The 24,325-nt window shown below is 40.9% G+C and overlaps 1 protein-coding gene across 3 annotated transcripts in view; it reads right to left on the reverse strand.

Moving 5' to 3' along the window:
* The window catches only part of PDE8B (phosphodiesterase 8B), a 386,263-nt gene that overhangs the window by 13,946 nt on the left and 347,992 nt on the right, over positions 1-24,325 (reverse strand). For all 3 annotated transcript variants that reach the window (XM_027100776.1, XM_027100775.1, XM_027100777.1), the window contains 8 exons: positions 18,410-18,452; positions 14,606-14,683; positions 13,057-13,133; positions 11,426-11,590; positions 8,910-8,955; positions 8,361-8,496; positions 7,260-7,458; positions 2,632-2,849 (listed from right to left, as the gene is read on the reverse strand). In XM_027100776.1, the coding sequence (XP_026956577.1) occupies positions 2,632-2,849; positions 7,260-7,458; positions 8,361-8,496; positions 8,910-8,955; positions 11,426-11,590; positions 13,057-13,133; positions 14,606-14,683; positions 18,410-18,452 (962 nt within the window). The remainder of the gene's footprint in view (positions 1-2,631; positions 2,850-7,259; positions 7,459-8,360; positions 8,497-8,909; positions 8,956-11,425; positions 11,591-13,056; positions 13,134-14,605; positions 14,684-18,409; positions 18,453-24,325) is intronic.

Raw genomic sequence — 24,325 nt, forward strand, 5'->3', positions numbered from 1 at the left:
CAAGGATTCTTCAGTATATGCAAATCAATCAATGTGGTACACCATTTTAACAAATTGAAAGATAAAAATCATATGATCATCTCAATAGATGCAGGCAAAGCTTCTGACAAAATTCAACACTGATTTATGACAAAAACGCTCCAGAAAGTAGGCATAGAAGGAACCTACCTCAACATAATAAAGGACAATATATGAAAGGCCCACAGCCAAATTCGTTCTCAATGGTGAAAAACTGAAACCATTTTCTCTAAGATCAGGAGCAAGACAAGGTTGTCCACCTTCACCACTATTATTCCACATAGTTTTGGAAGTTTTAGCCATGGCTATCAGAGAATAAAAAGAAAGAAAAGGAATCCAAATCGGAAAAGAAGTAGTAAAACTGTCACAGTTAGCAGATGACATGATACCTATCATACACAGAGAATCCTAAAGATGCTACCAGAAAACTACTATAGGTAATGAATGATTTGGTAAAGTAGCAGGATACAAAATTTATGCACAGAAATCTCTTGCATTCCTATACATTAATGATGAGAAATTGAAAGAGAACTTAAGAAACACTCCCATTTACCATTGCAACAAAAAGAAAATACTTAGGAATAAACCCACCTAAGGAGACAAAAGACCTTTATGAAGAAAACTATAAGACACTGATGAAAGAAATTAAAGATGATACAAATAGATGGAGAGATATACCATGTTCTTGGATTGGAAGAATCAACATTGTGAAAATGACTATAGTACCCAAAGCAATCTACAGATTCAATGCAATGCCTATCAAACTACCACTGGCATTTTTCACAGAACTAGAACAAAAAATTTCACAATTTGTATGGAAACACAAAAGACCCCGAATAGCCAAAGCAATCTTGAGAAAGAAAAACGGAGCTGGAAGAATCAGGCTCCCTGACTTCAGACTATACTACAAAGCTACAGTAATTAAGACAGTATGGTACTGGCACAAAAACAGAAATATAGATCAATGGACCAGGATAGAAAGCCCAGAGAGAAACCTATGCACATATGTTCACCTTATCTTTGATAAAGGAGGCAAGAATATACAATGGAGAAAAGACAGCCCCTTCAAGAAGTGGTGCTGGGAAAACTGGACAGCTACACATAAAAGAATGAAATTAGAACACTTCCTAACACCATACAGAAAAATAAACTCAAAATAAATTAAAGACCTAAATGTAAGGCCAGACACTATAAAACTCTTAGAGGAAAACAGGCAGAACACTCTATGACATAAATCACAGCAAGATCCTTTTGACCCACCTCCTAGAGAAATGGAAATAAAAATAAATGGGACCTAATGAAACTTAAAAGCTTTTGCACAGGAAAGGAAACCATAAACAAGATGAAAAGACAACCCTCAGAATGGAAGAAAATATTTGCAAGCAAAGCAACTGACAAAGGATTAATCTCCAAAATATACAAGCAGCTCATGCAGCTCAATATCAAAAAACAAACAACCCAATCCAAAAATGGGCATTAGACCTAAATAGACATTTCTCCAAAGATGTACAGATTGCCAACAAACACACGAGAGGATGCTCAACATCACTAATCATTAGTGAAATGCAAATCAAAACTACAATAAGTAGTTTTGTCACAATGGCTAGCATCAAAAAATCTACAAACAATAAATGCTGGAGAGGGTGTGGAGAAAAGCGAACCCTCTTGCACTGTTGGTGGGAATGTGAATTGATACAGCCACTATGGAGAACAGTATGGAGGTTCCTTAAAAAACTAAAAATAGAACTACCATATGAGCCAGCAACCCCACTACCAGGCATATACCCAGAGAAAACCATAATTCAAAATGAGACATACCACAGTGTTCATTGCAGCACTATTTACAATAGCCAGGACATGGAAGCAACTTAAGTGTCCATTGACAGATGAATGGATAAAGAAGATGTGGCACATATATACAATGGAATATTACTCAGCCATAAAAAGAAATGAAATTGAGTTATTTGTAGCGAGGTGGATGGACCTAGAGTCTGTCATATACTGTGAAGTAAGTCAGAAAGAGAAAAACAAATACCGTATGGTAACACGTACATATGGAATTTAAAATAAAATTTAAAAAAAGGTCATGAAGAACCTAGTGGCAAGACAGGAATAAAGATGCAGACCTAGTAGAGAATGGACTTGAGGACACTGGGAGGGGGAAGGGGAAGCTGGGATGAAGTGAGAGAGTGGCATGGACATATAAACACTACCAAACGTAAAATAGATAGCTAGTGGCAAGCAGCCGCATAGCACAGGGAGATCAGTTCTGTGCTTTGTGACCACCTGGAGGGGTGGGATAGGGAGGGTGGAAGGGAGTCGCAAGAGGGAGGGAATATGGGGATACATGTATACATATAGCTGATTCACTTTGTTATATAGCAGAAAGTAACACAACATTGTAAAGCAATTATACTCCAAGAAAGATGTTAAAAAAAAAAAAGATGAACAGTCTAAAAAGTACAGTTCAGTTTATAAGGTTATTATTTTACTGTTGATAAAACAGTACAGCCTTCCCCCTAAGAAGAAACTAAGTACTTGGAGAAGTTAGGGAAAACTGAGTTTCCCACTTACATTTTACAAACCTGAGCACAAGAGCCCGAGCACACAAACCTGTCAATATTCTTGAAAATGTTGCATTTGCTGTCCTTGACCGTGAGCTGGAAGGCCAGGGCTGTGTGGTGACTCTCCAAGACAGCAGTGTCATTATAGAGCACGGCGAGTTCACTGCCTGCGTTGCACAGGAAAGAGTTGGTCCTTCCTGGGTGATCCACGTCATGGACTGTGGCAGCAATCAGGGCAGCCACCTCATCTAGCTGATCGAGGCTTCCCTGGGGTCAGGGGGAGGCAAGGTTGAGCATTACCCACTGGACGTAGGAGACCTACACTCATCCCTGTCTCTCTGGAGGGGATGAGCCAGGGGGTCCTTCTCTGACTTCCTAGAAGTTAAGAGGCCACCTAGGGTATATCACATCACCTTGCCGTACTGTGGATTACCTGGAGGGAAACAGAAACCTGAGTAGCAGTTATAATGGATACCTAAATTCTTTCTCCAGAGTTCATCCACTCTAGTTCTTCTGCAGGAGGATGCCAAACAGGCCTTTTCAAACGTATGCTGTGTGGCATATTGCCATGACTCTCTTCTGTGAGTGGATAGAGAAAAAAGTGGCCTAGGATCACAAGTGTTACTTTATTTGCCTACTTCTGAAAAGATTTTGAGAGTATGGCAGTAAATGGCACAGATACAACAAAACTCTTCACACAAAGATAAAAGGATTACAGCCAAGCAACGCAAGAGGATCAAGGACAAGAAGAATTTTCCCAGGAAAACTGAGGGTAAGGGGGCTGTTACAGTGAAGAACACAATTCAGCTCTGGGCTAGCAGGTGGGAAAGGCTAAAAGGGAGACCCTCTTTCTAACGTTGTCATTATGTAGTTAAAGAACACAAACCAGAGCATCAGGGGATACAAATGTTTTTTCAGCTCACAGCTTTAGGAGGAAGTTGTCAAACGGGCTACTGTTATATAAGAGACACTGTACTTTATGAATTCATTCCTTTAGTTATCATTTATTGGATGCTTACTGGGTGCCAGTTGTCAGGCAGAGTGCTGGAGTTACAGTGATGAATTATACTGGCATAGCCTGCACTAATGGAGTTGGTAGTTTACTGGAGAGGGCACAAATAAGGAAACACACAAACAAAATTAACTTACAGTGAGATGGGTTAAGAAGGGAAGTACAGGTGGTTTGAGAGTGTAACCATGAGGCTTGATCTAGTTTAGGGCAGTGCTGTCCGTTCAACTTTTCTGTGGTGATGGAAATGTCTGTACGTGGGCTGTCCAATATCGTAATCCCTAGTCACAGCTCCTGGACACTTGAAATGTGCGTGCAATTGAGGAACTGAATGTTTCATTTTATTTAATTTTAATTAAATGTAAGTAGCCACATGTGGCAAATGGCTACTTATGGACAATGCAGGTCCAGAGGGTGGGCAAGAATGGGTTCTCTAAGTAAGTGATTTTTATGCTGGAACCTGAAGGATAAGCAGGAATTAGCCAGGCAAAAAATGGCAAGGGAGAGAAATCCAGGCAGAAACATCAGCCTACATGATGCTCCTGATGTGAAACAAACGAAGTGGCTTATTCAGGAAACTTAAAGAGCATCATTGTGGCTGAAGGGTAGTGAGTGAGGGGGAAACTGGTCCCCAGGATGAGGCTGGAGGGGTGGGCATGATTTTTGGTTTTCCTGAGTTGCTTTCCTAGGCTGTGGGAGAAAAAATTGCAAGCTGCTTCTCAGATGCTAATAGGTAAGGAACAGTGAATCTGAAGCTCAGCCCTGAAAACCTTCCTGAAAGCTGTCCCTACCAGAAGGAGGCCATTTCCATTTCCAATCCTGACCTCCTGGAGCTGGTGGGCAATCCTGGCTTGCCTCTAGTCCACATGAACCGGTTTCCTGAGGGGGGACAGCAGTTGCTGCCATTCTTTTCGGCTCTTCTCAGAGACTGATTTTGTAATGCCCAGGGCAAGCAAACATGCCTAGCCCCCTTTTGCTGCTGGTTAGGAGAGGCCATGGTAACCCACAGGTACAGTCAGAATCCAGAGCTGCCCTGACTTGGCCTCCACTCTCGCTGATTCTACCTGTGCAGTGAGGACCCATGAGGGCCAAACTTTGGAGTATGTTCAATCTTGTTTGGAGTATGGGGCCAATTTATTTTTAAATTCTTCAATGACATAGATTCAAGTAAGTGGAATAGACAACAAATAGCACTAGACGAGACATGTCTTTCCTTCCAACTTACACTGATTTAGACCTGGAGCTTTTACAAAGATACCAATAAAGGGCCATGCCCTGCAGTTTTGGTGGGCACTGTCTAATAATGCAATGTCTGATAAGAAATGCAGGGAGGCAGGGAAAGCAGATCCGGCTGCTCACTAGCAGATGGGAGAAGCAAGGCTCTTCCCATGGCAGGGAGGGACTGTCTGTGGAAGAAAACTTCCCCACCAAACCCACGGCAGGAGAAGTTCCCCAAAGCCTTGGAGGTGCAGGCATTTCTGTATAGTTTTTTCCTCCTTTAACCAGCAGGAATAGATTTGGATCACACTGAAGCAGACTGGCCAGAATGGACTCCATTCTAGATTAGCCTTTCAAACAGTTCCTTTTCTAGGACAAATAGTCACTCAGAGAATAACAAAAGAATTCTGGCTGTCCTGATCTCTCCACTTGCAGTGGTTCTTGGGAACTGGTAAGAGTGGGAAGGGGATAGGGTGTGCAACAAATTGAAGGGGAATGTCGCTCTGGACATGTTATCTATATGGCTGGGTTGAGGATGTGGAGCTATGCCATAGTGACATTAAGAATTGTAGCCTTATAAAGAAATTAGGGGTGACAGATGACATGGATATTTGGTAAAAACATTTTTCTGACTCTCTTTGTCAGTGGCAGCAGGTCTGGTGAAAGACACCTCAGGAATAAATCCCACTCGAAGCGCCTCGTGGTGGACTAACCAGTGATCTTGGGCTGCTACTAAACCTCTGACCTCAGGAGTCCCTTCCAGCCCAATTCTCCAGGGTTCTTTGCAGCTCTAAATTTTCTGATTCTGTGGCCTCTTAGAAAATGTCTTTTGGATTATAAGCATATTGTATCTAGTCTTCGACTTGTTTGTGTTGCTGCTATTTGAGAATTCAATCAGACTCTGAATGTGCTAGCAGAACAAACAATTTAAAGAAAATTTCTTATTTTAGGGGAGGGAGAGGAAAGGAGATAATAAAGTGACTAAGCATTCCATAATTTTTCAAGCATTTAATCTATATTTTTCTAGCGTGCTTCTGCTTAAGTGGGGTTCATCTTTAACTCAAGGCTGCAATGCCTATAGGTCACTTTGGTCTCAGCGTTAATGCCCAGGTCCTGTCCTCATTTGGCAGTGTGCAACCTAAGCTGTATATAATATCTCATGTAACGTAAAATGGAGGAATGTGAACCTGGAGTAGGAATCTGGAAGTATCTTAGCCCCTCAAAGAAAAGCACTATAGAAACATAGGCTGTTATCACCTGTGATATCACCTTTTTTAAAAGTAGGAGACAAAAATCTTCAAAACCATCAATCTTTTTTTTTTTTTTTGTGGTACACGGGCCTCTCACTGTTGTGGCCTCTCCCGTTGCGGAGCACAGGCTCTGCACACGCAGGCTCAGCGGCCATGGCTCACTGGCCCAGCCGCTCCGCGGCATGTGGGATCTTCCCAGACCGGGGCATGAACCCGTGTCCCCTGCATCGGCAGGCAGACTCTCAACCACTGCGCCACCAGGGAAGCCCAAACCATCATTCTTGAATGACACTCTGCTTTCTTGCTGATGAAAGTAAATGCCAGGATCAGTCTTTGGCAAAACTGAGAAGGGAACATTCGCCCTCCCCATTTTGGTGCCGTTTCTGCTCTGTCTACCTATCCCACTACCACTTGTCTCCTTAAGTACCTAGGGTCTTAAGACTAAGTCAGAAAATGACTGAATGTTAAGCATTTGCAGATTGATGTGAACCTGTCTCTATACAGCACTTGTCCCAAGGGTATCTATATTCTAAGCTTCACTTCTAATTGTAGCCAAGGAATTACAAGCTTCACTGTGAAAGTGATGGTAGTTGGGGAAGAGGGGAGATGGGGATCTTTTGCCAGCTATCCGTGGGGTATACATAGGACTGCCCTACAAATCAGCACCTGTAATGACAGTATTGACTTCTAAGACTAAGGAACTTGGAACTCTTGCAGAATTATACAAGTCATTAATATACAGATACACACATTCATACCTACACAAAACACACATGTATATGTATGTAAATCAGTAGGATGCTGAACGGCTCACTACTGTCTGGATTGTAATATACCAATGACAAAATTCTGATCCTAAAATTTAACCTCCAGACCTAGTAACCATTTGCTCTAATAATTAAGTTCTGTCCTCTAACCCAAAGGGCTCCTAGTGAACATTTGGAGAATGGGTTCATGGATCAGCCAGACATGTAAAAGAGTCTCTACAGTGGCATAAATTATTATTTTAAGCATTTGTGGGAAGGGAGGGCTAGGAGGAAATGCCATGTCTTTACAACACCAAAAGGACCAGTTTGGTAGCTCAAAAACTCTGTCAAAATTGGTTCCAAAATAGTTGTTTGCCTAACATATCTATTAAGATTGAGTTCTTAGATCTCTAAAATCTATGCAGGTAACTAGATTGTGATATCAAAATTCTACCTTCACTCTTTCTTTTCCGAGGAAGAAGGCAGTGGCGTGCAGGACATCAGCGGCATGAGTGGAGTTGTGGTAAGCGTTGGAGGAGTGGTAGTTGGATTCAATCACTTGGAGCCAGGCCCGAAGGGTAGTTTCAGAACAGTGTAAAAATTCACATACTCCAAACCGGGAAAAGACTTTTAAGCCCAGGTAAACCAATGGCCTGGAAAACGGGGGGAAAAAACTCTGATTCATTGTATTCACCGCTCCAGAAGCTGCTTTCTTTGAAGCTACTGGGAAATTGAGTCATTTCTTTCCTGATGCTTCATAGGCACAGGGGTATAAAAATATGTCGTCTCCAAATTAGAAGGTGATAGAGCATCTCCTCCTCACTAGCCACTTCTTTAAAACTAGGTGCCTCACGGTGGTTAATCCAAAGGACTTCTAGACTGTCTTAAGTCATCTGCCCTTCAGTGGCTCTAACAACCGAGAGGTCCCTGACAGTCCCTGTCTCTGCTTCCACGTAACCTTTGTACTTCCTGTGTCCCCTGAGGAAGTTACTGAGCTTAAGGACAAAAGGAATGGCTTGTGTGGGTTCAGCAAAGGCATGTCATTTAGAATTAAGTTACTTATTTATAGTTATCATTCATATCCAACACCCCTGGAAGAAAATGGACTTCTGTAATAGAAGAGGACTTTCTGTGTTATCTAATCTTTCCCCTGCCTATAGGATGGATCAAAAGAAAAGTCTACAGTGCTCTCAAACTCATTTTGTAAGGTGGGACTTGAACAAGTTTGGGGCTAGGAATACTTAGAACTCTTGGCTCACTGGCGCAAAGGAATGACCTGGGTAGATCTGAAGAAGACACTCAGTATTTCTGCATCCTGGGTATCACCAGGCTGATCCCACATCTTAGCCTCCAATACTCTCTTCTCCATAAAGGAGCTCACTCAAGGGGCCACAGTCTCTCTGCGCATTTGACACTCCTCCAGCATGGCATGAAAAGCAGAACCTGGGAGGTCACTTGTGGCAAGGACTCACATCTCCCTCAAAGTTTCCAGATGTGAAAGTCTTGAGTGTGTCCATCAATCCTCCCCCTGCCTACAGCCAGAGAAGCCACATACCTTTTGTGTGTCACAGCTTCCAATTCAAATATGTTGAACTCCCAGCTTTCCTCATTATCAAGTAATTGAGCGATAGAAGGGGGGACATCGTTGATGGTTACTGGCATCCCAAGGTGACTGTGACTCTGGGGCACATCTGAGCAAACAGATGGGGCAGGAAGGGTGGGTAACTGTGGAATCTTGAGTGCTGCTAAGCATTTGTCATCTTCATGGTTGCTACTAGAAAGAAAGTCTTGAACTTCCAGGGGTAAGAAGATTTTCCCTTCAGGGTTCTCTTACATTATTAAACTTCAGGACCCCCCAACAGAAAAATAATTCAGTTTAACTGTTTAAATATAGAGAGATTTGCAATTCTTATTCTGACAGCGCTCAGAGAAGTAATTTATATTAGGAGACCTGGTTTCAAATGTAGACCATAGAGATGCTTAAACTCCAATGAGACGAATAGAAAGTATCACCAAGGCCCTTCCCAAACAATAATCACAACACTGAGGAAGACAAAAGGCCAGAGACAGGTTACCAGTGACAAGTGGATAGAGGACAACTTACTCTTGGTGAACACATACTCGTTTCCTGACAACCTTCTCAAGCCATCCTGGAATAAAGAAAGATGCTATGAGAAGCATGCTTTATATGCCATTATCATTACTCTCTCATTTCTTTTATTAGCCAAAGAGATTTGAATCCTGAATAACCCAGTCAATCTGGAACTCCAAGTTGAAGCTCAAAATCAAGTGAGAACAATGGCTACAAAACAGTGGATACTCTCCTTTCCAAGGCTGTTAGCCCCAGGAGATGGAGAATTGAGAATTAAGTGGCTATGACTGCATTCAAGTCTCACACCTGAACTGTGAGTTAGCTCTGTTCTCATGCCATCTTTCTCTTGTTGCATATTGAAGCCACATAATGAAATCACAGAAGTGATCTTGCTTCGGGTGCCTGTTAATTTGAAAGGACCCCAATTACCCTCACCAGGACTGTGTTATTCTTGTGTTCTTAGATTTGCATCCTGGGGAGCCAAAGCTATGGGCCACATCTGGGGGATGATTTAATGTAAAGCCTTTAAAAGGTTGGGCTAATTTTTGACTAACATCTAAATTAACTCTTTTCCAGCTGTAGTTTCTGTCTTATAACATGAGCTTCACTGTTAGCCTTTAAAGGAAGTTTCTGGATTTGAGGTCTTTGGAAGGGCAGCATAAGGGAGTGAACAGAATTTCGATGTTCTGCCATTTAGTAGGCTCGTGAACTTTAGTCCCCAGCTGTTCTTGCATCTCATTTTCCTGCCCTCTACCTTCTACCCCCGAGTACCTAATTATTTAGACCTCTGCTTAAAAGCCATTTGTAATTGCTTATTTGTCATCCTCAGAAAGTATGTGCTAAGGTTTAAAGTATTAATGAAGGGCTCTCCTGAAGTCACACTCTGGATATTTAGGCCAAGAGCTTAATTTTCAAAACTGGATAAATTGATAAGTAACAATGGCCATAACCTTCCTGCCTCTAAGGCAGGTATCACAAGGAACTCCTCTGTTCTTAATCTTTCTTTCTTCTCTTCCCTAATGCTACATATAAAAGGGGGAATCTTGTACTGGTTCCTCACACCATTTCCTGGAGAGGAAGCCCAACATGGTATGGCAGCAGGGGAAAGGAGGGCAGATAACTTGTTCTAGGAACCAGAATGGTTCTGCAGCTCTGCAGTGGCCAGCCTCCTGACAGACCCTTGGCAGTGTTCTATTTTTTTTTTAATTGCAGTATTTTTGATTTACAATGTTGTGTTAATTACAGGTACACAGCAAAGTGATTTGGAGATATATATATATACCTTTTCAGATTCTTTTCCATTATTACAAGATATTGAATATAGTTCCCTGTGCTATACAGTAGGTTCTTGTTATTTATCTATTTTATATATAGTAGTGTATATCTGTTAATCCCAAACTCCTAATTTACCCACCCTCCCCCCAACATTTCCCCTTTGGTAACCATAAGTTTGTTTTCTATGTCTGTGAGTCTATTTTTGTTTTGTAAATAAGTTCATTTGTATCACTTTTTAAGATTCCACATATAATTGATATATCTGTCTTTCTCTGTCTGACTTACTTCACTTAGTATGGTTATCTCTAAGTCCATTCATGTTGCTGCAGATGGCAAACACACACACACCTTGCCAGTGTTCTTTAGAACTAAAGTCTACACTGCATTGGGATCGGGCAACCAAGGCCAGCCGAGGGGCTCAAAAGGATCAGGAGGTCACTCAAATTACAGGCTCACCAGAAGCCTTTAGTAGGAACAAGGAGGATGGACCAGAAAGCCAGTCAACACTCAGCATTTGGTGGCAGGACTAGACAGAAAACTTCAAAGTAAAACTCTTCGATGACTCTTGGACTTTGTTTTTCTCCCAAAGAATTCTTCCAGCTTCAGTCTCCAATAGGGAGCACAAATGAATAATTTGAATTTTCTCATTTTTCTTCACTTGCTGATAGATTATGATTACAGCCAAATAGATCACAGCAAAAACACTAGAACAGGATGACTCCTTAGAAATAAGCTACTTTTAGTGGTTACAAATGGTGGTATTGGAGTGCCAGCATGGGGCGGCTCCTCCTCCCCTCCCCATACTGAGCCACAGCAGCTCCACTCTGCTTTTATTGATTGTAAAGGGAACTCTATATAAAGGTTTTATTTAAAGAAAGAATTCTACAGCTAAGATTTTGGAAACTAGTGCTGTCATCTAAGTACCAACGCTTTCATTATATAAAGAGCCTGAGGTCCAAGGAATCCTAGCCGTAACCCTCAATGGAATACTGTACCAGGTCAAGGGAAAGAAGTACAAAAGGGCTCCATTGTGATATTTAGCCTTCAATCAACTATTTACTCCTTACTGTAGTACAAATTCAGAGGACAAATTAGTCATTTGTGCTCCTGCAACTGCTTCTGGTTATGCTGATGTTAGCCCATACAGCACGTATTTCTACACCTAAAGGTAACAGTTTATATGTTACATGTTACATGTTCTCTGGAGTGCACTTAACATTGTCCTGCATTTCTGGGTTTTCCTCATCACTCACAGTCATCAGGCCTCCCACGAGATCACTGGTGTGGGGATCTTCATCTTTGGTACCCAGCTGAGGGGAGTACAGTTCTGTGGTCCGTAAAATTTCTAAAACTCTGTCCAAGGCTTCTGCTACTGTGACAGGACTGTTTTCTTGGGCTGCATTGATTATATTTATAACCTAAGGAAGTAAAGAGAGAGAAAGAATCAATTTGAGGACATTAGGATTCTTCTTCTCAAAACTCACTCATGTGCCTAGAATCCAAAAGAAATCAGATGATAACACATCTTACTGTTCAAAATGACCAGTGCTTTCACGGCACCACCCTCTTTATACTGAAGCATGCTTCTCATCCCACCCTATCCCAGTGTTTCTCTTACTTCAGGGACTACATTTTCTCAGGCTCCTTTGCTGATCCTTCTCCTTTAGCTCTCTTCTACAGGTTGCAGTTCCTCAGACTAGTGCTGGGCCTTCCTCTCACTCTACAGTCCTTTCAGAGATGAGCTCTTTCATTTCCAGGACTTTGGACACATACGATCCACATGCCCAGGACTCTCAAATTTATATCCCAGCCCTGAACTCCTTTTTGACTTTCAGATTTATATATTCAGTTGCCTGCTTGACATGTCTGTTGGAATATCTTACTTACATATCCAAAACTAAACTCACACCTTGCTCTCCTCTTCCCAAAGCAAAGCAAGCAAGTAAACCAAACAGAAAATGAAAGACAAGAGCTGTACTCCTCTGGTTTCTACATTGCCGTGAAAAAAAGATATTAATCTTGTGCTCAGACCAAAACCCTGGGAGGCCCTGGTTGACATATCACTTTCCCTCAATTCTCTCCCTACCTGACAGTATAATTCATCATCAAGACGAACTGAATTTACCCCCAAATATTTCCTGATCTACTCATTTCTCTCCACCTCCACTGCTCTAATTCTAGTACAGCTAACACAATTTCTTGCTTAGAATTCTGGAAAAGGTCCCTAACTGTCCTCTTCTCTTTCACTCTTGCCATCTCCAGTCCATTCTCTGCATGGCAGCTTGGTGTTATTTTCAATAAACGTATCTGGTCATGTCACTCCCCTACTTTAAACTCTTCAGTGGTTTCCGTTGCACATGAACTAAAATATAAACTTATTACAGCTCTATTGGCCAGAATGAACTGAGCCCGGCACAACTCCATGTCACCATTTCTCCCCTCTGCTCTCCAAGCTCCAGTCACACCTGACTTTCTTTCAGGTCCTCGTTTGCTCCATTCCCTCCTTTTCCCACCTCAGTGCTCATGCCTTGCTGTGCCTGCTGCCTAGAATCCTCTTCTCCTAACATCTTTGTATCCTTCAGGTCTTACTTCAAACATTACTTCCTCTACAGAGAGACCCTCCCTGACCAGCCCTCTCACCCAACCAAACTAGGGCCCTAACCTAATTTTCCCTCATAGAAACCTGTTGTTTTCCTTTACGGCAGTTATTGCAATTTATAACTACGTATTTATTATGTGTTTATTTGTTTAATATCTGTTTCCTTTACTAGACTGTAAACTCCATGATATAGGTATTAGTACGCCATTCATCACGTTATCTCCAGAATATAGCCTAGTGTTCAGTGGCCCTGATTGCAGAGTCGGGGCAGCAGCTGCTACTCACCTTTGTGATGGGAGCCTCGATGGTCATGGAATGGATCCTTGCCATGGATGGGTAGCGACGATTCTGTAGGCTTGGTGCTGGAGAGAAGTCAAGAAAGTTGTATCTGGTTCTAGTGGCTCAGCTGCGCTGAAGTGCAGCAAAGGAACCCTGCACGGACTTGGGGGCCTGATTCCCACAGGACTGCTGTCCTCCACTGCTCCCCATAAAGCAATGAATTCACCCATCTCTTAGTCCTAAAAGGCTGAGAGCTCAGCCACTACTTGCCAGGGACTGGAAAGGGTGGTCTGGCCTGGAACATTGATGACAGGAAGGCTTTATGAGTCTCAGGTCCACAGGGGGATTTCAGAGAAGGTTGATGGGATCCGGAGGCCTCATCCCAACAGCCTAATGATCCCCCAGGAGTTACTTTCCCGTAAGTCACTAAAGCCCAACTTGGGCAGTTCCGTCACTTTCAGTCCTCAGCCACAGGCCGGGTAACTGGATGACTGTAGTGTAGGAGGGGAGGCACGATCCGTGGCCAGGGTGGGGTGGGCAGAAGAATGAGCCCCTCTTATTCTGAGTTAGGGCCGGGCACTCCTAAGACTTTAGGTTCTTAGCACCAGGAGCCCACGGTGGGTCTAGCTCTCATCTGTAAAAACTGAGCTAATCCCGTTGAAATTCCTTCACCCATTATCCTCTCCATCTAAAATGTCCTATCTTTACATGTGGTTCAAAATCCAAAAGGTAGAAGCTTTATTTGAAAAGCATTGTTCTCCTCAGATCTTCCTACCCCTCCCTGAGAGGCAGGCAGGAGGGAATAGAACTCGCATGTTATAGAGCTGATAACTTAATGTAGCTGATGTCAGCAGAGCCTGCCTGCCAGTCAGCCATCTTTGTAGCCATCTCCACTGCCATAGCAGCCACCATTGCTGCCCTTCTATACTCTTCAGCCTTCACTTCTCCCATGCTCTGGAGAGAGAATGGATGATCCCATCTCAAACTCTATTCTGAAAACTGAACTAATCCAGTTGAAATGCCCTCATCCATTATCCTCTAAAATGGATACCCTCTTCATCTATCTACACCCTCAGCCCATCGGGAAAAATTTCAGTCCATTTTCTTCCTTCACGTTCTTGGTCCCAATCCCTTGCATGCCTTGTGGTCTATCCATCTTCCTCTATGAATTATACATCTTATCCCTAGAGTCTTTGGTCCTTGCTAGTTCAGCCACTTCTCTCAGGCTCAGGTTTCCCATTGTGACCTGAAGGACCTGAAGGATAGCAGCTAAGAGTGACCTAGCTATTGAAACTGAGCTGCTCTAGTGGTTATGTGGCCTAACACACGTTAGGCCATAAAGGAACAAGCATGGAGTCATTTCACAGAAAAGGCAAAGACTATATAAAAAGTAAAAAAAGAATAAAAAGGCCTAAAATTTTTTCCATCTACAGGAAAAAAGCCAGTTTAGTTGTAATCCTATTCCTTGGGGTTTTGTTTATATGCTGAGGAATTCTTAAATATATTCCTGTGTCATTTTCTACACTTTAAAGTCAAGGAAATCTGAAAAACTTACCATCACTGCCTCGAGATGATATTGATTTCACATCAATGGACTCTTTCCTCCTGTTCTTGTGTCTGAATGAATGAGACTCTAAGGATTTCAGAGTAGTAATTGAGAGTGATTAGTTTTCAAGCTTATTCACAGGCAAAGTTTAGACATATTTCTTCCCTCATTCTCCAAAGAAAACGAGGTTACTTTTTAAGCACTGTAAAATATTTTTAAGAAATAGTGAGCCACTGTCTCTTCAAATCATCAACACACACAGAATTATCAGTCATATTAATTGTAAAATGACATCTTTTCCTTGTGGTACCACATTACATTGTAATGGAGCTTATTATTAAGGGTTACTTAGTCCCATTAATAAATATCTTCTTGAAAATAAACATTAAAACTTGAGGGAAGGCTTCCCTGGTGGCGCAGTGGTTGAGAGTCCGCCTGCCGATGCAGGGGACGCGGGTTCGTGCCCCGGTCCGGGAAGATCCCACATGCCGCGGAGCGGCTGGGCCCGTGAGCCATGGCCACTGAGCCTGCGCGTCCGGAGCCTGTGCTCCGCAGCGGGAGAGGCCACAATAGTGAAGAGGCCTGCGTACGGGAAAAAAACAAAAACAAAAACAAAAAACAAAAAACAAAAAAACAAACGGGGGGAAATTTTGAGGGATTCATTTTGACATGAAGGACAATACATTTCCATGGGTGGGGAAGGCTTCTATGGGGATATTTGAGGAAATAAAATACTAGTCAAGTTCACAGAGAGTAGAGTTTGAGAAACTAATTTGGACCAAGTTTAGGTCCCTCTGTAAAAGACCTCTTGATGGTTTTCTAGGTTCTCCTGAGGATATGATTTCATCAAATGATGCAGACTGTTGATCCCAGGAATGAAGAGAAGAAAAAGCAGTTTTCTAATCCGAACAAATTCCAACAATTTAACTCTCACTTTTGTCCTTGTTTTCTGAGGGAAAAAAAATCTGTGTAAGTCTTTGCAGACTTTGAATTTAATGCTTAAAATGTGCTGTCACATTAATGTGAGATCTAATCAAACGGTGCATGCTACCAGTGAGGACCAAAGGATAAAAATGTCAGGGCAGCAGAGGTGGCTTCAGAAAATTGCATTTTCAGGGCATTTGCTTCTTGTAGGAGTAACCCATGAGCAAGGAGAGAAACTTAGCCATAACACAGAATTTCTCCTCACTGTGCAGAATGGAGGCAGATGTGCAGGTTTCAGCAGGGGGATGCTTTTCTTAGACACTGATAAATGATCATATTCCAAGAAAGAAAAGAAGATGCAATGCTTTTTAAAGAACTGTCTACTGACACCAAAAAAAGTGCAAGAGAGCATAGTAACTAAGATAACCAGTTCCAGAGCCAAATTGCCAAAACTCCAATCTCCACTATGCCATCTAATACTGTGCAACTTTGGGAACGTTCCTTCTCTGTGTCTCAGTATCCACACCTGCAAAGTGGGGATAGTTATAGCACCGCATTCATAGGCTGTTGTGAGATGTAAACAAGTTAATTCATAGATAGCACTTAGAACAGTGCCTGCTACATAGTAAATATAAAGTTCATGTTTGCCTATTATTAATTACATTTGTTCATCTGCATGTATACCTCTTTTTAAGCAAATGTGGGATCATGTTATAATATTATTCTACTACTTGCTATCACTTTATAGTATGTCTTAGATATTTCTTTAGCTCACCTTTTTAACCATTTACTTTAATGTCATTAAACATCTGATTCAATTTTAAAAAGGTTAAATCAGTAATGAAACTTGAATTATATTTATATAGCATAAAGTGGAAGGCAGAACTATTATAAAGTTAATCTGAACAACATAGCCAGCCATAAGACCTTGTCTTAAATACCTAACTTAAACTATTTTACTACCCCGTTGCCTAATTTCCTTTCAGACCCTGCCTTAATAATTTTCCTAGCCTTGGATTTGAGTTTCAGTACTTCTTTATAAGATACCTATAAAATTATATTGTTAAGATCATATTACATCTTTCAAACCCTGAGGAAATAATAGTGGTCACTTGCAAGACATTGGATTTAGCCTATTACATTTAGGAATGTAATAATCATACACATTCCTAACAGTTGTTTACCAGATAACAAATTAAATCTAACTTATTAAATATTTAAGATTAAATTCAGGATTAAAGAGCACAAGAATTCCTCAAAATGTAGTTTACAAATAAAACTAAACTAGGGAGGCTATAGCCCAGGCTGGCTGGTTGAATTCTAAATCATTCACTAGAAATAATTATTCAAAGATGGATAATGCTTATTCTTTCTTTTATCTCAGCTAAAATTAAGAAAATCTATAGCAATAGAAAAGACTAAAAGTTTGGAGAGATTATTTATTCAATAAAGGCCATTTAAATCAAAGAATTCATTTATTCATTCTCTCAAAAGATGTTGTGGAATGAACTTTAAAACCAGAGAAAAGAAGGATAAGAGAGATTCAAATAGCTATACTCAATGGCAAAAAAGGATACAGTGTCATCAATTAAAAAAAAAATAGCTACCACTTACTGAGCATCTACTATGCACCAGACATTGTGCCTTACTATTTATTTTAAATATAGTAATTATCTTACATAATCATTACAATTCTGAAAGCTACATAGTGCAATCCCCATTTTACTGATGAGGAAATTTAAACTTGGAGAGATTATGTGGGTAGCTTAAGGTCCAAGAGTTAATAAATGGTGGAACTTACGCTTTCCAAGATGGGATGGTTTCAGTTAATCAATGTTCTGTATTTATTGAGTGTCTATTATGTGCAAGGCAATACTGGGCACTGTAAAGGATATGAAAATGCTTATAACAGTTTTTGACACTCAGAAGCTCTTAAGTAAGTTAAAATAATACTCTCACTAGGTTAAAGAAATAAACTAAAACATCTGTGAAAGAGAGAGACAGAGAAAAAGTGTAGAGGGAAGAGGAGAAGGATACCAAACAGTTAAACGCCAGGTACTGCTAGACATTATATACATTTTCTCCTTTAATTCTCATAGGCATTGTTAATTCATTTTACAAATGAAGAACTGAAGCTCAGAAAGAGCAAATGAAATCTTTCTGAGTAGGTAAAAATATGGTCCATTTTAGAATCCAGGAAAGGCACTAAAGTAAGTAGCCCAGGGTCCAACTTTATGCCTCAGTGGCTGGGAAAGCCACCAACAAGGGAGAGAATGTGTGGTGTGTGTGCAGGAACGAGAATTTTAAATCTTTGGTAGCAGACTGATTTTCCCCTCTAATGATCAAAGAATTCTAGACCTTTCAAATGTAGAAGTCATTAGCAGCCTCCTCTTTTTATGGCAGAGGAAACCAGGAGTCAGGCAGTGAGAGTCTTGCTCAAGGTATGATGTGAGGATGTGGGCAGCTGAAATGGTGATTTGCTGCTCCTGACTGCCTGGCGAGGGCCCATTCACATCTTCTAATTGTATGTAGTCACTGACTGCTGCAAAGAAAGCGAAGACTAACTATGGTATAATAATGTGTGTCCCCTGGACTTTCAGGCCACTCTCTATTTTCAGTTTATCTTGCTCTCCATGGTTTCTAGTCAGCAAAAGAAACCAGGATGAAGAAGGCATTCAGTAGAAAAGGTTGCCGTGAATGAAGATTCAAAGCTTTTTAAGGGATCCTGCTTTTAACCTCGCTCTCAGACCTTTCAGTATCAGCACTCAGATATCAGCAATCCAAGTTCTGGGGTGGTGACTGTCAATCCAGACTTCTTCAGAGTGATTCATAGACTTGAACCCACAAATTCCACCTGAGTATGTATGAGTGAAATTGAAGTATTCTCACCTGTTTGAGAATTATCTCCTGAGTCACGATGAACCTTGTGAATCTAAAGTTGTTCAGAAGTTTGGTAAAGCAAGAAAAAGAGATTTAAAATATGGTATTAGTTACATTTCCAGCCAAACAATTTCATTAAAAACTCTGAAAAATTCAAGAAAACAAGAAGTTGCACAGATAATATGAACAGATGAAAGATGGACACCAGCTGATAATACTACAAATTCTCTGTTACATCCAGACACTTATAGAATGCTTGAGCCTGACAGCAGGGAGATACCCAAGGGATACACTTTCTAAGCAAGACGTCTAGACCTCCAGTCAGCTGTTCTCATTTTGACAGTCTGCAGAAATGCAGAAAGACAAAAAACCAAAATTTAAGATTTTTATATGTACTCTGTTTATATTTCAGACATGCTATACATTTTTCCTGTAATATAAAAGCAATCTAAATTTAAGCCTAGGATATTAAAAAACTTTCCCCCAAAGCTCTTCAAATGCACTTCAGTTATAGACAGTCAATTTACTAAATGTTTCTTCATAAAGTCTGAACTTTAGATTCAATTTTGCACCTAGTTCTTTCTCGGTATCAATTTTTTTGGGCTAATGCTCAGTACATATCTGTCAACTGTTTAGTGCAGTTATTAACATTAGAAATAATAAATATGCTTTCTTTGGGGGTTCTGTATTTCTGGTGTTTATAACTAAGACACTGTTACTGGGGCACACCTAGCTTTATCATGATTATAATCATGCTGCTTTGCTGCTAAATCCACCTACTTCCAGTTTCTCAAACCATCACACATTTGTAAGCACTGAATGAATGGAATAAATTAACCTGAAAAACAAGACAGATGAGTGTGTAGGACTGTTTATGGGGGGAAGATTAGTATGTTTAGCAGCATCAGCTGTAACAGCCAGAAGTCCCATATATTTCAGATACAGTAAAATGTTCCAGCTTGATTGAACCATTGAAAAATCATCATGTAAAACTGAAGTGTTAAAATAGGGGTTTTATATGAATTATTCTGCACAGTTCATTCCACATAATTACAGAAAAAATTACACAGCCAGCCTGTGTGAGATCTTGGCCTTATATGTGACTAAGGGCTGTGGCTTATTTATCCCGTAACTATGGGAACTTTTTATTTCTTCTGTGAACAACTGTTTTATGTTTTTTCTTTACAAATAAAGATCATTTGCTACAAAGCTACTGAGTGCAGTATGAATTTCTGATAACCAAATGAATACAACTTTTTCTCAGTCAGCTTCAGCTCAAAAGCAAGTGATCTTTAAATGCTTAGCTTTTCTCTTTGACTCACAATACATCTCTCCTTTAGGAACAAAGCCCCATGGCCACTTTCTTGTCTTTCGTTGACTTCTGCAGGCCAGCTGATTGAACTGTGGGCCTCCTAGGAGGTCAGTGTAGGCTTTGTGCTCCATCTAGTCTCGACGGAACTAGATGAAGCCCAAGGTCCAGCAGATGCACAGTCCAACCCTGCCTTTGGGTCGGAAATGTGCACCTGCCCCTGAAGGGAGAAGAGGGGACAGGGAGGAGGGGAGAGGAGAGGTACCGGGTCTGTCTGCTGAGGTGGCTCTGGACTTTCTCCACACAGGATGTTGCATTCAGCGATTTCTGAGCTGAGCACGCTGCATCCCCATAAACCTGTGGCCCTCAATTGGCTCATCTGTCTCTGATGGGCTCTTCGTTAGGGACAGCAGCAGAAACTGGAAGTACTCCTCAAACAACCAATCACCACTTGCTTTGCACGCAGAGGTTCTGCAGGGCTGTGTCAGGTCATAATTCCCTTCACAATCCTCTGTGGTAAGAGCAGTGCCTGAGGACAGTTTGCCCATCACACCCCAGCAGTGCTAGGTTTTTACTGAAGCTTCCAACTCAGGTTATCTTCCTGCCTCTCCCAGATATCTCCTTTTACAACCAAAGATTCATGTGAATGAAAACAATTCTTTTAGAATTACAATTTTCTTCTTGGAAGGCTAAACCCACCCATCATTTATAACTTGGTATGAATGCTTTTATTAAAATTATTTCCTCAGGGCTTCCCTGGTGGCGCAGTGGTTGAGAGTCCGCCTGCCGATGCAGGGGACACGGGTTCGTGCCCCGGTCCGGGAAGATCCCACATGGCGTGGAGCGGCTGGGCCCGTGAGCCATGGCCGCTGAGCCTGCGCGTCCGGAGCCTGTGCTCCATCCGCAATGGGAGAGGCCACAGCAGTGTTTTTTTACCGCAAAACAAAACAAAACAAAAAAACCCAAAATTATTTCCTCATAATTCTCAGTCAGGTTCACTGAAGAAATACAGAGAACGAGTGGTCCTGTAGTTTGGCACTCTCTGGTGGGCAGCCAGGAGAGGCCTGTGGGCAGGAAGAGAGGAGGAACCACTTCTCCTGTGACCAAAGCAGCCATCTCTTACATGTTTGCACGGTGCTAGCAGCTCTACATTTACAATCTAGTCATTACAGCACCCTTGAAAGGAGGAAAGGTTGTCATTCCTTCTGACAGATGCAGAAGCTGAGGTTTCGAGAAGTTGAGGGGCTTGTCTGAACCACACAGCTAGCACGCAGCAGATCCCAATTTCAAACCCAGCTCTCTCCATCTAAAACCACTTCTCTTTGTCACGTTGCTCTCTACAGTCAGGCCCCAGAAGGGAAGCCCCGGCGCAAGCTTGTTAAACTGGGGTCTGAGGACAATATCCCTGGGTTCAGTGAAGGGCATGTGTCTGAATACAATTTTCTGTGTAATTTTGGGGAGGGTTTCAATCTCTGCTATCGATAGGTTTTGTCACATGCATGCTAAAGCAAAGAAGAGAAATCGTAATTCAATGGTTACACGTCAGCCAATCTCTCCAGAGTGTAGTGTTTTTGTTTTCCCTTTTGTAATGGAAATGCATACAGTAATGACTAAGAATTCTGATATCATGTGTCCCCCAGGCTTCAGCACTAAGGTTCTGCAATGTGAATACTGCTGGCCTTGCCTGTGCCACTCTTGCCAGAGCTCAAAGCTGGAATTTCTTAGCAAGGCCTTGGAAGCTTATAGCCTGTTTTTTGGGGGAAAAAAATCATAATTCCAATCTTTTAATTCCTTAAAATACTATAGGTTCCCACAAGTGTTACTGTCCTTGTGCTAAATGCTTTGTGTACAGATACCTGATTATGCTTGGCTCAAAAGCACTACGAATTCTGGGTGTGTGTGTGTACACGTGCGTGTATGTGTGATTTCAGGGTCATTTGATTGTTTTCCTCTTAAAGAATAATCATTTTAAGACGATATTTTCTTTACACATCCACCAGAATGTCTAAAAAGGAAATTCTGTCAAGTATGTGGAACAAGTAGAACTCTCACATGTTGGAGGGTGTATAAAGTGGTACAGACACTACGAAAAAGGTCTGGTAGTTTCTTACAAAATTAAACATATGCCTACACTATGACCCAACAAATAACATACAAGGGAATCCCCATAAGGTTAACAGCTGATCTTTCAGCAGAAACTCTGCAAGGCAGAAGAGACTGGCAGGACATATTTAAAGTGATGAAAGAGAAAAACCTACAACCAAGATTACTCTACCGAGCAAGGATCTCATTCAGATTCGAGGAGAAATTAAAACCTTTACAGACAAGCAAAAGTTAAGAGAGTTCAGCAGCACCAAACCAGCTTTACAACAAATGCTAAAGGAACGTCTCTAGGCAGGAAACACAAGAGAAGGAAAAGACCTACAATAACAAACCCCAAACAATTAAGAAAATGGTAACATAGGAAGACACATATCGATAACTACCTTAAACATAAATGGATTAAATGCTCCAACCAAAAGACACACACTGGCTGAATGGATACAAAAACAAGACCTGTATATATGCTGTCTACAAGAGACCCACTTCAGACCTAGGGACACATACAGACTGAAAGTGAGGGGATGAAAAAGATATTCCATGCAAATGGAAATCAAAAGAAAGCTGGAGTAGCAATTCTCATATCAGCCAAAATAGACTTTAAAACAAAGACTATTACAAGAGACAAAGAAGGACACTACATAATGATGAAGGGAATCAATCCAAGAAGAAGATATAACAATTGTAAATATTTATGCACCCAACATAGCACACGATAAATAAGGCGAATGCTAACAGCCATAAAAGGGGAAATCAAGAGTAACACAATCATAGTATGAGACTTTAACACCCCACTTTCACCAATGGACAGATCATCCAAAATGAAAATAAATAAGGAAACACAAGCTTTAAATGATACATTAAACAAGATGGACTTAATAGATATTTATGGGACATTCCATCCAAAAACAACAGAATACACTTTCTTCTCAAGTGCTCATGGAACATTCTCCAGGATAGATCATATCCTGGGTCACAAATCAAGCCTTGGTAAATTTAAGAAAATTGAAATCGTATCAAGTATCTTTTCTGACCACAATGCTATGAGACTAGATATCAATTACAGGAAAAAATCTGGAAAAAATACAAACACACGGAGGCTAAACAATACACTACTTAATAAGCAAGAGATCACTGAGGACATAAAAAAATACCTAGAAACAAATGACAATGGAGACACAACAACCCAAAACCTATGGGATGTAGCAAAAGCAGTTCTAAGAGGGAAGTTTATAGCAATACAACCCTACCTCAAGAAACAAGAAATGTCTCAAATAAACAACCTAACCTTACACCTAAAGCAATTAGAGAAGCAAGAACAAAAGAACCCCTAAAGTTAGCAGAAGGAAAGAAATCATAAAGATCAGATCAGAAATAAATGAAAAAGAAATGAAGGAAACAATAGCAAAGATCAATAAAACTAAAAGCTGGTTCTTTGAGAAGATAAACAAAATTGATAAACCATTAGCCAGACTCATCAAGAAAAAAAGGGAGAAGACTCAAATCAATAGAATTAGATGAAAAAGCAGAAGTAACAACTGATACTGCAGAAATACAAAGGATCATGAGAGATTACTACAAGCAACTATATGCCAATAAAATGGACAACCTGGAAGAAATGGACAAATTCTTAGAAAAGTACAACCTTTCGAGACTGAACCAAGAAGAAATAGAAAATATAAACAGACCAATCACAAGCACTGAAATTGAGACTGTGATCAAAAATCTTCCAGCAAACAAAAGCCCAGAACCAGATGGCTTCACAGGCGAATACTATCAAACATTTAGAGAAGAGCTAACACCTATCCTTCTCAAACTCTTCCAAAATATAGCAGAGGGAGGAATACTGCCAAACTCATTCAACGAGGCCACCATCACTCTGATACCAAAACCAGAGAAAGATGTTCACAAAAGAAGAGAACTACAGGCCAATATCACTGATGAACATAGATGCAAATAGCCTCAACAAAATACTAGCAAACAGAATCCAACAGCACATTAAAAGGATCATACACCATGATCAAGTGGGGTTTATCCCAGGAATGCAAGGATTCTTCAATATATGCAAATCAATTAATGTGATACACCATACTAACAAACTGAAGGATAAAACCCATATGATCATCTCAATAGATGCAGAAAAAGCTTTCAACAAAATTCAACACCAATTTATGATAATCCTCGAGAAAGTAGGCATAGAGGGAACTTACCTCAACATAATAAAGGCCATATTTTACAAACCCACAACCAACATCATTCTCAATGGTGAAAAACAGAAACCATTTCCACTAAGACCAGGAACAAGACAAGGTTGCCCACTCTCACCACTAATATTCAACATAGTTTTGGAAGTTTTAGCCATGGCAATCAGAGAAGAAAAAAAAAAAAAGAAATCCAAATTGGAAAAGAAGAAGTAAAGCTGTCACTGTTTGCAGATGACCTGATACTATACATAGAGAATCCTAAAGATGTTACCAGAAAACTGCTAGAGCTCATCAATGAATTTGGTAAAGTAG

The sequence above is a fragment of the Aethalodelphis obliquidens genome, unplaced genomic scaffold, assembly GCF_003676395.1.
Source record: "Aethalodelphis obliquidens isolate GAN/ISIS:26980383/991018 unplaced genomic scaffold, ASM367639v1 scaffold4, whole genome shotgun sequence".
NCBI classification, from domain to species: Eukaryota; Metazoa; Chordata; class Mammalia; order Artiodactyla; family Delphinidae; genus Aethalodelphis; species Aethalodelphis obliquidens.